The sequence below is a fragment of the Hemitrygon akajei genome, chromosome 17 (assembly GCF_048418815.1).
Source record: "Hemitrygon akajei chromosome 17, sHemAka1.3, whole genome shotgun sequence".
Taxonomy (NCBI): Eukaryota; Metazoa; Chordata; class Chondrichthyes; order Myliobatiformes; family Dasyatidae; genus Hemitrygon; species Hemitrygon akajei.
This window is the reverse complement of record NC_133140.1, coordinates 59,320,939-59,335,117: the sequence shown is the minus strand read 5'-3', so window position 1 is coordinate 59,335,117 and position 14,179 is coordinate 59,320,939. Positions and strand designations below refer to the sequence as shown.

Below are 14,179 nucleotides of genomic sequence, written 5' to 3'. Positions count from 1 at the left end.
CTGTCTCCATCTGAGATTCTGCCAACAATGGTTGTATCATCAGCAACTTTTCAGACGGCAGTTGAGCCGTGCCCAGCCACACCGTAATGGGTATAGACCAGTGGTTCCCAACCTTTTTTTGGCCATGCCCCACCTAATCACCTCTAAAATCCTGATGCCCCCTGTGGTGATATATAATTCTTATTATTCAAAAAGTGAACTCCTATTCACCTGGAGGAAGCCTAAAAGACCATTAACTTGGTTTAAACAAGCTTCCAAAGAACATGGCATTCATGAAAGAGAAAAATAAAAGAACCAAAGGACTGTTAAAGTTCTGAGGAAGAAATTACTAAGAAATTGTAAAAAAAGAACATTAAGTGATATAAAAATAATAATAATAAATAAATAAAACAATGCCGATTCGTTTCTACAGCATACAAAGACAGATACACCGTTTAAAAGAGGTGACGCAATGTACACACCTTCACACCACCAAGAACCGAAAGCTACTGCGAAAAGCAGCATTGGCGCGACCTCGTACGAGTTTCTTACGCGTTTGGATTTGTTCATTCGTTCCTTCCTACATCAGTCAATTCATTAATTTAATTATGAAAGCCATTTGATGGTTGTAATGATGGTGATACACTATATATACAGTACATACGCAATTACACATGTACATACACACAAGTATTTATGTATGCATACTGTATATACACATATGTATTAACTCGCACACACACTCATACTCACACAGACTTATTAGAAAAAATTCACTGTTAATAACTCATTCTCGAATTGCCCCCCTTAAAAATCAAATTACCCCCTTGTGGGGCGTACGCCCCACGTTGGGAACCACTGGTATAGAGAGTAAAGGAGTGGGCTAAGCACACACCCCTGGGAGGGGCGCCAGCGTTGATCGTCAGCGAGGAAGAGATGTGATTACCGATCCGCGCAGGAAGTCGAGGATCCGATTGCAGAGGGGGGTACAGGGACCCAGGTTCTGTAGCTTTTCGATTTGGACTAGAGGAATGCTGGTTCAGTCAATAAACAGCACCCTGACGTAGGTGTTTTTATTATACAGCATCTAAGGTCGTAAAGAGCCATTGAGATTACGTCTGCTGTGTAGACCTACTGTGGCGGTAGGCAGATTGCAGTGGGTCCAGGTCTTTGCTGAGGCAGGAGTTGATTTTAGCCATGACCAGTCTCTCAAAGCATTTCATCACCGTAGATGTGAGTCCAACTGGCAGATAGTCACTGAGGCAGCTCACCCTGCTCTTCTTAGGCACTGGTATAATTGTTGCCGTTTTGAAGCAGGTGGGAACTTCTGACCTTAGCAGTGAGAGGTTGAAAATGTTTTTGAATACACCCGCCAGTTGGTTGGCACAAGTTTTCAGAGCCTTTCCAAGTACTTCATCGGGGCCTGATACTTTGCTAAGGTTTCCCCTCCCGAAAGACCGCCTGACGCCAGCCTCCGAGACAAAGATCAAGGGTCACTGGGTACAGCAGGGATCCTCACAGCTGTAGTTAAATTCCACCCCACCCTTCAAAGTGAGAATGAAAGGCGTTGAGCTCGTCTGCTAGAGAAGCATCACTGCCATTCATGATGTTAGAAACATTAAAAATCTACAGCACAATGCAGGTCCTTCGGCCCACAAAGCTGTGCCGAAAGTGTCCTTACCTTAGAAATTACCTAGGGTTACCCACAGCCCTCTATTTTTCTAAACTCCATGTACCTATCCAGGAGTCTCTTAAAAGACCCTATCGTATCCGCCTCCACCACTGTCGCCGGCACTCACCACTCACCACTCCGCGTAAAAACCTTACCCTGACATCTCCTCTGTACCTACTTTCAAGCAGCTTACACTGTGCCCCCTCGTGCTAGCCATTTGAGCCCTGGGAAACCCAGTGTTGGGTTTCACTTTGTAGGAAGTAACGTACTGCAAACCCTGCCAGAGTTGACGTGCATCGATGTCGTCTCCAGCCTCTCTCGGAATTGTTTCTTCGCTCTTGAAATAACCCTCCGCAAGATATACTTGATTTTCGTGTACAGACCTGGGTCGCTAGACTTGCTGTGAATGTCACAGGTCTAACCCTCAGCAGACGTCGAATCTCGTGGTTCATGCACGGCTTTTGGTTTGGGAATGATTTCGTAAGCACACACTCATCCACTCAGATTTAAACGCATGGCCTCTGGTATTGGATATTTCTATCCTGGGAAAAATATACTTCCTGTCCACTCTATCTATGCCTCTCATAATCTTATAAAGCTTTATTAGATCTCCCCCCAGCCTCCGCCACTCCAAAGAAAACAACCGAAGTTTTCCAGCCTCTCATGATAGCACCTGCCCCCTAAACCAGGCAGTATCCTGGGAAACATCTTCTGCACCCTCTCCAAAGCCTCTACATACTTCCTATAGTGGGGCGACCAGAACTGTATGCAATACTCCAGATGTGGCCAAACCAGAGTTTTATAAAGTTGCCTTTTGAACTCAATGCCTCGACTAATAAAACCAAGCCTTCCATAAGCCGTCTTAACCACCCCATCGACCCGTGTTGCTACTTTGATGGAGCTATGAACATGGACCCCAAGATCTCTCTCCTCAGCAACACTATTCAGGGTCTTGCCCTTAACAGTGTACTGTCTCCCTGCATTTGCCCTACCAAGGTGCAACACCCCACATTTATCTGGGTTAAACTCCATCCGCCACTTCTCTGCCCATATCTGCAACTGATCTCTATTGTGCTGTATTCCCTGCCAGTCTTCTACACTATCCACAACTCGACCAATCTTGGTATCTTCTTCAAGCTTACTAACCCACCCACCTACATTTTCATCCAGGTCTTTTATATACATCACAAACTGCAGAGGTCCCAGCACAGGTCCCTGTGGATTAATTATAGACTTCCAGCACGAATAAGTCCCTTCAAACACTACCCTCTTTTTTCTATGTGCAAGCCAGTTCTGAATCCAAACAGCCAATTCGCTGTGTATCCCATGTAGGGCAATCTTCTGGATTAGCCTCCCATGAGGGACTTTGCAATATTGTAATGGACAACAGTAAACCAACACCAATATTAAATGGCAAACACGAGGAAACAGAGTCCTGACGAAGGGTCTCGGCCCTTCTCCCTATAGATGCTGCCTGGCCTGCTGCGTTCCACCAGCATTTTGTGTGTGTTACCAATATTAAATCACGAGAGTTATAAAATACCTGATCAGAAGATAAGAATGCAGTTCCCTGAACTTGGTACTTAAACTAAAATATTCAAATAAAATGCAAACATTGATAGCCTCTCTGTAATATGTTTGTTACCCCTTTGAAATATTTCAAAAGGTTTTTTTTAATGTTTAGAAAGTTTGGCATTCAAAAATTAAATGAAGTTGGATGCAAATCAAAGACTTGGGATATAATATGCTATCTAATACATTGTCGAAAGATGCTAGAATTATTGATTTGGATCTTTCCTCATAATTACGACATAACTACTGAAACATCAATGCACAATGTTAGACGCTCTTTAGCATTTTAATACTGCAATGGTACATAGTTCATCTTTCAAATAAGAACACAAGGTCATGAACACCTGATTTATGGACACCTGTCAATACGAACGAGCTCCCATGATATTATAAAATTCAGAAGTCCGATGTTCATTCCTATGAAAGGCAGAACGTGATTGCCCTTTTACAGTTACTGTGAAGATGTGATTACCATGTGGAATGATATTTGTGTACTTTCGACTTCAAGAGGTCCGTAAAAACATAGCGTTAGTCACGTGGCGATGGCCTGTGCATTTATGTAGGCTTTTTAATCTCTACAATTCATTTCCAGTACCTCACTGTTTATAAGGCAGAATCAACAGCTAATTTGCACGTCACGATGTTTTATGAGAACAAGCTGCCAAATGACCACTTGTTTGAGTTATTACCAAGGGACTGATGTTCGCCAGCACTCTGGGACTCAATGTCTTCTTTCCAAATCTACCTAATTAAATGGGGGAAGGGATTACTGTGTATCGCAAATTTATATTAAACAAACCCACCTCCTTTTCATTGCCAGATGTTACAGCCGAAAGAAATAAAATAATCCAGAGAGAGTTGCCCTAAAATTGAGCCCTCCATAAGTAACATGATAGCTGTCATTTTGCTTGGATATGCCAAACTTTTGTTTTGACTTCTGCATGGTTATCCTGGGAAATCACTTCCAGCTCTGTTGAATTTCCCAAGTGTTTTAAAGTTATTTTCTATTTAAATATGAATTGCAAAAGTAAGCTTGACGTGGAGTTTATTTATGGACAAGGACAATTCTGCTACTCTGCCTATCAAGAAAGATGAATTGTTATTCTTATGGCATTGGGTCTATACGAAGTATAATGTCATTTAGTAGGATATAAAATCTAGAAACTGCCTTGTAGCTTGTGAGCAAATAAACGGAAGCACAGTAAAGAAACTGATATTTGTGAGAGTTACCAATCCAATTTCCGAGAGTTAACTTTACATGTCCAGTGATTTTTCCATTAGTAATAGTTTATTCGGGAACATAGGAATTGGAAGTTTCACGCCAAGAGCTCTGCCGCATTGTTAAGCACAGTAGCAAAACAAATACTTTTTACAGCATTTTACAGCTGGAGCTGCCATCAACTTTCATTATAATTAATACCAATGCTGTACCTACAAAATGATGGATTTAATAATCTTCCACTTCATTGAAAATATACTCTCAGTGGCCAATCTATTAGGTATCTCCTGTGTCTAATAAAGTGACCGCTGAGTGTATGTTCGTGGTCTTCTGCCGCTGGAGCCCGTCCACTCCGCGTTTCGGTGTGTTGTGCGTTCAGAGTTGCTCTTCTGTACACCACTTGTAACGCTGGTTATTTGAGTTACTGTCGTCTTCCTATCCCAGAGATGAATCTCGGGGTAATATATTGTGACCTATATGTAATAAATTTATTTTGAACTTTGAACATCATCAGCTTGAACTATTCTGATGAAGCCATTCTCCTTTAACCTCTCATTAACGAGGCGTTTTCACCCACAGAACTGCCGCTCATAGAGTGTTTTAATTTTATTTTCCTCACCATTCTGTGTAAACTCTGGAGACTGTTGTGCGGGAAAATCCCAGGAGGTCGGGAGTTTCTAAGATACTCAGACTTTCCCATCTGGCAGCAACAATCATCACTCAGACCACATTTCTTCCCCATTCTGATGTTTGCTCTGAAAATGCCGGCATGCTTTTACGCATTCAGTTGCTGTCACATGATTGGCCAATTAGATATGTGTATTAACGTGCCCGTATACAGGTGTACTTAATAAAGTGGCCACTGAGTGTATTTGATTCCAGTAATTAACAATTTTAAACGAATTATTAAATACTGAACATTTTACATCTGTAATGCATGTGTAAATGTGAAGTGCTTCACTTGTTCCAGTCCGTTAAGACACGGTCCTATTTCCATTTCCGAGCTTCCAGTTCTGAAATCCACCTGTTCTGTTGGAAGGATGATTGACAACTATTAGCTCCTCCCGCTTGAAGAGCCTTTGCTCTAATTGGCTCAACGGGAGGTCTATGTTAATAAGGATTGACCTCTTGCACCTGACGTTCAGATAGTTTCCACAAGTGAAGAATTTGAGGGGCGGACTTACTGCACTTGTTCTTCACTGGTTAACCCTGTCATTTTTATTTATCCCGTTTTGAGATCTCAGCTAGTGGGATTTCGGTTTTGAGCGCATATTTAATGCTCTCAGTGGGAGGAGGGAAATAAACAGTCATGCCCCGTTCTTTCCTGATCAAGAAACACTGTAGCACCAAGAAACCTAACTACAGTCAACTGGAGATCCAGAATGGTAAAAGTAAAACTCGGTTTATTGTTTAAAACTGTTCTACATAGCTGTGAAAATAAACTTGTTTTCCGTGTCTTTATGAATTTAGTTTAGAGCATGACGTTTAGCATCTACTTGTTTGCTCCTGTTGAAAAATAATGTCTTAGTTTACTTTGTCTGATATTTATGTATCGAGGCGAGACCATGAATGAGTGGTCTGCGCGCTTTCTTCGTCCAAATTGAAGAAAAACTCTGCTATGTAGAATTATCCAGCTAATAGAGTTTGTAGAGCGCGGCTGCTAAGATAAAGAGAGACCCAGCAGGTGCATAGCCTTACATGAGGGTTCTCATTCTTATTCACAGGCTCGCCCTCCAGCTCAGGCTTGTATTTGTCTTAAACAAGCAACAGGCATGTTTCGGCTGTGTCTTTAAGTATTCTGTTTCCGCCCTCACTTTAAAAAAACAGTTAAAAAGTAAACTTCCCTCTTTAGTAGTTTCTTATGTAGTTTATTTTTAGATGTTTGTTTCATGTTCCACATCAGATTTCCCCTTTGACTTGTGGAGATCCATTGATCTCTTACAGTGAACTATTTTAAGTGAATCGTTTCCTGTAGAAATTTTGCTAATTGCCTAGGGTTTCAGCACACAAAAGGGAAGACGTGTCTTTTTTGCATTGAAGTAGCTTAATTGCAAGTGGAAGGGGTGGTGGTGGAAGTATGAATGACAAAGGCAGTTAGCTGCATATGCATATTATGCAAGAAAATAACGGACCGACTTATTCCTTTTGAAAAGATATTCGGGATCAGCCATGCACCATTTGATGCGATCTTGAAAAGTAGAACTTCCCCTTAATATAATGAAATGCACATCTTTGTTAATATATGCTCTAATTTTATCTTTTAAAGATTACTTTTATTATCATTTGTTTGAAATACTTCCTTGTTGATACTTGATAGGTTCTATGGATTTTCTGAAATGTAAACTTATTTAAATATTATGGATAAGGCAATCATTTACATGCTCCACCGATTAGTATTTCTATTAACTTGCATGATTTGAGATTTTGCTTTCTTTTCAGCCACAGTTATTTCACCATATTTATATGAGGGTTTGAGATTTCCACTGGTGCCACAGCCTGAAGTGCTCACTCCCATCGTTTGTGACCCGCCAAGACTGTGGGACAGGGCTCCTATCAGTCCCCGAATGTGTCTGCCCCCGCCCCTGGATGCTGAGATTGGAACAGAAATGCCCTTCAGTAGCCAACCAAGCCTAGAGATCAGTGTTAAGGAATGCGTCGCTGTCAGAGGCAGCAACACCCCACTAAGGAATACAGTGAATGACCTTAGCCTGTCCCTTTCCAAAAGAACCAAGAGGAGAGAGAGAAACAATGGCACATTTAAAGGAGATGATGAACCGGAGGAAAAAATCTTTGAGGTTGAAAGTGCTGCTGAAGCAGTCCTGGAGAAGTTTGAGTGTTTCCATTGTCACAAGGCTTACAATACTTTATCTGGTCTCTCTAAACACAGACAGCTTCATTGTGAATCACAGACTACAAAATACTTTAATTGCAAGTATTGTGATAAGGAATATGTCAGTCTGGGTGCATTGAAGATGCACATAAGGACTCACACTCTGCCTTGTGTCTGCAAAATCTGTGGCAAAGCATTCTCTAGACCGTGGCTCTTACAGGGGCACATCAGAACACATACTGGTGAGTACAAATAAAACACTAGGGTCCCAGTAAAGGGTGAAAAAAAACCCACCAAGTTCCCACTGCTTATTATTCAATGACCTGCTGGAAAGTTCATAAATGTGAATGAAGATGAGAATAGAACTGAGCTCAGCTATGATGTCATTTTTTTTTTACCACCATAGCGACTTCTTAATCCCCCCCACCCACCACCACCTATACCTAAATAGCAAAATTGCCTACAGCACCCACTGTAAGGATCATATATCAAATAAGACCACCTTGGCAAAGGGTTAATACCAATGGTGGATAGTGGGAAAGATAAAGACTGCTGAATCTAATGGATTAAAAGTTTCGTAAAATGAACAGGGTTTCAAATTGCACAAAAATGGACAGATTGCAGGTTTAACCCTTAATAGAAAGCAAAATTGAACCACATTTTTTTTTAGAAAAAGTACAGCACAAAAACAACCCTTTCAGCACATCTAGAATTTTCTTAATTTGAGTTCTTCTTTTGTTTTGCTGGCTTAAAATTAATCAATGCATTCCCTGTATCACAAAAATTCATTATAATTCCTTTCCTGAGAATGACCCAGAAATACTTCACTGTAACTTAATGCTTTCAAATATTACCCTAGTGGAAATGAAATGTCTTTGAAACAACATGTTATGGTTATTTTCTCCTACTATATTAATCGATGGTTATGATGGTCCAGCCATGAATCGCTGTGTAGGGTAGAGAGCAAACACTTCATTTAAATTATGTAACGCAGAGCTGCGACAGCAATTTGTTGAAAGTTGGCATGCTCTATGGCTTTGACCTAATGGCTTTCTATCCAACCTAACATGATGCATTTCATTCTTGAACTCTGAGAAAACACAAACTACCTTAATCTGAGTTTTTCTTTTGTTTTCATCATCATTACAGTAGTCTACAAGTCTTTTTCTACAGAAGTGGTTTACCACTGCCACCTTCTTGGCAGAGCTTTTACAAGATGGGTGACCCCTGCTGTTATCAATACTCTTCAGACATTGTCTACCTGGCATCAGTGGTCACATAACCAGGACTTGTGATATGCACCCATGACTTCACATGACCCTGATCAGGGGGCTAAGTGGGTGCTACACATTGCCCAAGGGTGACCCTTAGGCTAGAGCCTTGTACCTCCTTTGGTGGAGATGTATCTCCAACCTGCCACCCATTTCTTCTGTTTTCGACCAGGAATACCCAACCTGGAGTCCACAGACCCCTTGGTTAATGGTAAGACTCCATAGCATAAAAAATGTTGGGATCTCCTGTTTTAGCCTTTCTTAAATGACCTTTATTAAACTACAAATTGGTATTCTGTTACCATGCCCAAAATAATGCTTGCTAGCAGAACAGCATGGTTTCTTGTATGAAATTTTAAAATGCAGTCCAACAGACATGCAATGTATTTGCTGTAATAATGTATTTGCTACAGGCATCTGACTAAATTGTAAAGTTGGAGTCCTAATATTGTTGATGTCTGAGTAGTCATAATATTTTTTTGTTGCAATACAGTGTGAAATAGGCCCGCTGCACTAATTCTAAACATAACAGTTAAGTAGTGACATTTTTTTCTGGCCAGCTTGAAATTAAATAACCATCTATATGAAATAGGGATTCACACCTAGTTATCACTTAAAAGCAAGTAGTTTTAGAAAGTAGACTATATAGCAAACACTATATAATGAAATGGTGTAGCTGCAAAATATTTTACAGGTTTTAGAACAGTACTGCACAGTACAGCCCTTCGGCCCACCATGTAGTGCTGACCCTTTAACCATTGTAATTCACGTGTTGACAAGTATTTGTAAAATCGGGTGGGTAATCAAACCATCGGCGTGTACCAATGGTTCGCTGTGGGTTGGGATGCAAATTGTTTTTTGGTCACTTCTGAAAGGAGCCAAAAGCAAATCGGTAGTTAAGCTTCTTGGTGTCTATAACTCTACAGTCTTTTTAAAAATCATAGTTTTCTTGCTTATGGGTGATAGTGGGACATTCGGATCTGATCTTTATTCTCTCTCTCTTTGCAGGAGAGAAACCTTTTGCCTGTCCTCACTGCAGCAGGGCTTTTGCAGACCGCTCAAACCTCCGAGCACATCTGCAGACGCACTCTGATGTGAAAAGATATCACTGCAAGAGCTGCTCAAAGACCTTCTCTAGAATGTCTCTTCTTTCCAAACATGAGGAGGCTGGCTGCTGCCCCTTATCTTGATGCAGATATTGTAATATTTGCAGATGTTGTAATAAGCTGGAGTTGTAGTTATGCAGACTGCTGAGGACCTTTGTTATAGTATTATTTGGTTGAAAATGAAATGAACTGCTGCATTTTTTAGCTCATTAATTCGCAAAATAATTTAACTTGAATGGAGATTGGCAGATGACATTGGCTGCAGAAGTATAAATGTTGACTCTGTTTTATTGAGATAGAACAGCTTTATTAAACACTAACACAATCAATGTATCAGTAAGAGCAAATAAGTGTACTGAATTGTATGAATGTTGTAATGTTAGTATCCCACTCTAAAGGGAATTGTAGAGTTTTGCAAAACTGAGGACTGGTCAGATCTTCAGTTGTAACATCATCCTCTAGAATCTTAATTATAGGAAATGTATGCATGGGCAGGAGAATGGGCAATGTTTCCATTGGGAGCAGAGAGGCTTGCTTTTCATGAGAGTCTCAAAGAAGTTAAAATCTATTTACAAGTTATAAGAGTGAGCTATTCACACTGGAAATAACCTGCCTGTATTAAAAATAATCTGGTACTGTACTGTCTATTCAGAATGAAATTTTGAAACCTTACACTTGATTAATAGAATTGTTTGTTAACTTGTATGAACTTAAAAAATTTAACTTTTGATATGCTGACAGTAACTGATAATTTGTTTGTATCTAAATTTCCCAAGGATATTAGTGAAATACATAAATACTTTTTGCATCTGCTGCCCCATCCATGAGGTTATCTGTGGCTTGTTTCATTCGTTAGTTACTAAGATCTACATACAGGGATTTGGTTAGAACATTATTTTTAAAAACACCAGGAAAGGATTTAGTATTATGGATAAGCTTCTGTCTGTAATTATCTAAAAGAAAAGAGTAACTTCTGGATCACTTAACTCTATGTCTGTGGCAAGACTGCCCAGAATGCTTTGGAGAGAGGAATCCAAATCTCAAATAAACGCCATTACCATACAGCGTCTGAGGGAGAAAAGGAATTGTCAACATTTCAATGTTGCTTCACCCCTTGGATTCCTCCAGTAGATTTTATGTTACTCCAGCATGCAGCGTTAGCAGTCTCTTGTGTCTCCAGAATTAGAAGGCCTCCTTAGTTCTTTCTAGAGCTGCTTCATGCTGGATATCTAAAATCCTACTTGTCATACTTCAACAAATTTAAGGTAATTCAACTATTACCACAATTTCTAAGGTAGCAACTGGGAAGCCAGTTTGGTGCTTTAAAAGGTATGACCGTAGATTTAAAAAATAAAATTAGTTGGATCTGAAAGATGAATGGGAAAGTGCGAATTCTGTCCAGAATATAAATATCACTAGACTAGTGCTGTAATTTTGGAGTGCAAATGTCATATAATGTGTTTATTTTTTACTATGTGATAACTTTGGAATGTGAACGTAATCACAATTGAATAAAATATCTGGTTAAACAGCTGCATTCTTAAAGAATCTTCAACACAAGTGAAAGATGTATCAAAACCCCGTGAATACAGACATCAAATGAGCACATCTGTTTAGGTGGAACAGCCCAAAGGTCAGAGGTTCCCAACATTTTACTGTCATGGACTCCTACCATTAACAGAATGGATTGTGGACCCCAGGTTGGGAACTCCTGCATTAGATAGACTGTATCACTCTTTGTATTGGGTTCTTACCTGCCTTGTATGACACAATAGACAAGGGAAGAGGTAGAACTCTTTACTCCGTCAGTTTCCCATACCTCTGACCTTGGGTCTAATGTGATGTTGGAAATCATTCATCCAAGAAATGCCCAGACCTTAATTATGACTAGACATTGTGCTTGTGTGTGCAGCGGTGGGGTAGGAAGATGTGCTTAACACAGAAGTAGCTTCCGTAATGAATTGGGTGCTATGCCTCCATCTCCACCAGCTCCTCACCCCTACCCTGCCTCACATACAGATGCAGTAAGTTCCTTCTAACTGTAAACTATGTGAACTCTTCAAGGCTGAACGTTGCTGCTGTGAGTCAGGCTTCTTGTCCTCTTAGCCTGATCTATTTAATATTTTCACTGGCTAGCATCCTTAACCTTGTGTTCACCCCAGGGGAAATATAATTACACTAGGACTGCACTTTTTTTGGGGGGGATTTTACTGGCAAGGTCAGCATTTATATCTCATTCTTATTTGCTCTTGAGAAGTTAGTTAGCACTGCTTCAACTGTTGCAGTTCTGATTGTTCTCCCACAATACTGCCGGGTATGACTTCCACAAGTTAGACAAGTGGCTATGCAGAACAGCAATGGATTTCCAAGTCAGGATGATGTGTAACTTGGAGAGGAACCTGCAGAAGCTAGTGTTCCCACATATCTCTCGCCCTTGTCCTCCTTTTAACTTATTGGTTTATTTATTTTTAATTTAGAGACATAGCCCTTTGACCTGTGCCACCCAGCAACCTGCAACAACCCCAATTTAACTCTAACCTAATCAGAATTTACAATGACCAATTAATCTATTTGTACATCTTTTTGACTGTGGGAGGAAACTGGAAAAAAATCCATGCATTCTAAGGGGAGAATAGAGACTTCTCACAGAGGAAGCTGCGATTGAGCTCTCAACTTCAATGTCCTGAGCTGTTATAGCATTGCGCTAGCTGCTGTGGTGGTAAAGGTTACAAGTCTGCATCCTGCTTATTTAGTTATTTATTTTTATTGCGACATGGCACAGAATAGTCTCTTTCGGCCCTTTGAGCCACGCCACCCAGCAACCCCCCGATTTAATCCTAGCCTATTCATGGGACAATTTACAATGACCCATCGGTACGTCTTTGGACTGTGAGAGGAAACGTGGAGGAAACCTACACGGTCATAAGGAGAACGTACAAATTCCTTACAGGCAGCAGCGGGAATTGAACCTGGTATTGTAAAGTGTGTGCTACCATTCTGCCCCAATGGCTGCACTGGCCTTCAATGTTAAACAAACTTTTCCACTTATATGGCCAAATAGAATGTCTCACTAAAGAATATTCAGCCCTATCTATTTCTGAAGATTATTGATGTAAAGACAGACTTCACTCACTGAGTAATTAAACCCTAGTTAACATATTTCTCTCAAGTCATTATGTATCTGTCAGAAAAGAATAAAATCCAGAGGAAAATAACTTCAATGACATTTAAAAATATGTACATATAAATATTTTATCAAATCTCTGCTGTTCTTAATTGATTGATTTCCTGACAGCAAATTGTTCCCTACCAGCCAGGTCTGCTGCTACATTGGCTATTTGGCATTATCTGTGTGTTGCATAATGACAGGGCTCTCAAGCAATTTTAATACTTCAGCTGAGTTAAAACCCAAGCCCAGTCAAGATCCACGTGTGCCAGCTTCTAGCACTAGTCATCGATGTAATAGTACTGATTGCTTTCATATCTTTGAGATTCCAAGCTGACTGTGAGGTAAAATGATAATTATAACACTATGGGGACAAGATTTGGCAGAAGCTGGTGGAAGAGGATCAAGACCATGTTCACATTGTTCTGTTCTACTGTTTCAACTTTGGCCACCATGCCCTTTTGGTGCACAGCTTGATTACTTGTACATTTTGGAAATCTTTTACTTCCTATTTCAGACAATATTGCTAAGTCAGATAGAAAGTGGTGCCTGTGACTCCCATATCTATTCTTCCTCTTCATCCTTTTTGTTTTTCTCCACTACATTGCACCTGGTGACAACCGCATGCGGATAGGTACTTAAGAGTAAATATACATTTAGTATAGTCTTCCCTCAGACAACTTAGGTACTTTAATGTTAACTGCCTAGAGAGGCCACAGAGCTAGACTTGTGAGAGAGGCAGATTCCATTCTATAGCTTGGGTGACTAGGTAGCACATTGCTTTAAACTACCAATGACCTGGGTTCAATTCCTGTAAGGAGCTTGTATGTTTTCTCCGTGACTGCATGGGTTTCCTCGCGCAGTCTAAAGATGTACCGGTTGGTAGGTTAATTGGTCATTGTAAATTGTCCTGTGATTAGGCTAGGGTTAATTTGGGGGATTGCTGGGTGGCATGGCTCGGAGGGCTGGGCGGGCCTTCTCTGCACTGTAGGCAAATAAATAGATAAATAAATAAATAAAGCCGTTGCATAGAATGTAGAAAAAACCCCAAACCTAATCTAAGAGCAGATGCGAGGGAAGTTTATAGCTACTGATGTTTTACCTCAGAGCCAGATAGTTAAAATGAATCTTTAGAGACACTTCACATTGTAAACATTAGAGAACCCCGCAAATCAATTTGAAGCAAACCTTTGATGCAGGGTTTCAACCCAAAACAAAGGTAATTCTTTTCCTTCCACAGATGCTGCTCAACCTACTGAGTCCCTCCAGCGGAATTATAAAGTAAGTTAGATCCGTTTGACAAGAGGACAGCAACTTATAAGAGAATAGGTAAAACTGATATCTGTTTTAAAAAGTTGAAACTG

General features: G+C 40.3%; 1 protein-coding gene across 1 annotated transcript; it reads left to right on the top strand.

The window, feature by feature from the left end:
• The first annotated feature begins 5,613 nt into the window (after positions 1-5,613).
• Positions 5,614-11,113, top strand: snai3 (snail family zinc finger 3). The gene is made up of 3 exons (XM_073070633.1): positions 5,614-5,827; positions 6,882-7,514; positions 9,552-11,113. The coding sequence occupies exons 1-3, from the start codon at positions 5,752-5,754 to the stop codon at positions 9,731-9,733; spliced, it is 891 nt and encodes a 296-aa protein (XP_072926734.1). The 5' UTR covers positions 5,614-5,751; the 3' UTR covers positions 9,734-11,113.
• The last annotated feature ends 3,066 nt before the right edge of the window (positions 11,114-14,179 follow it).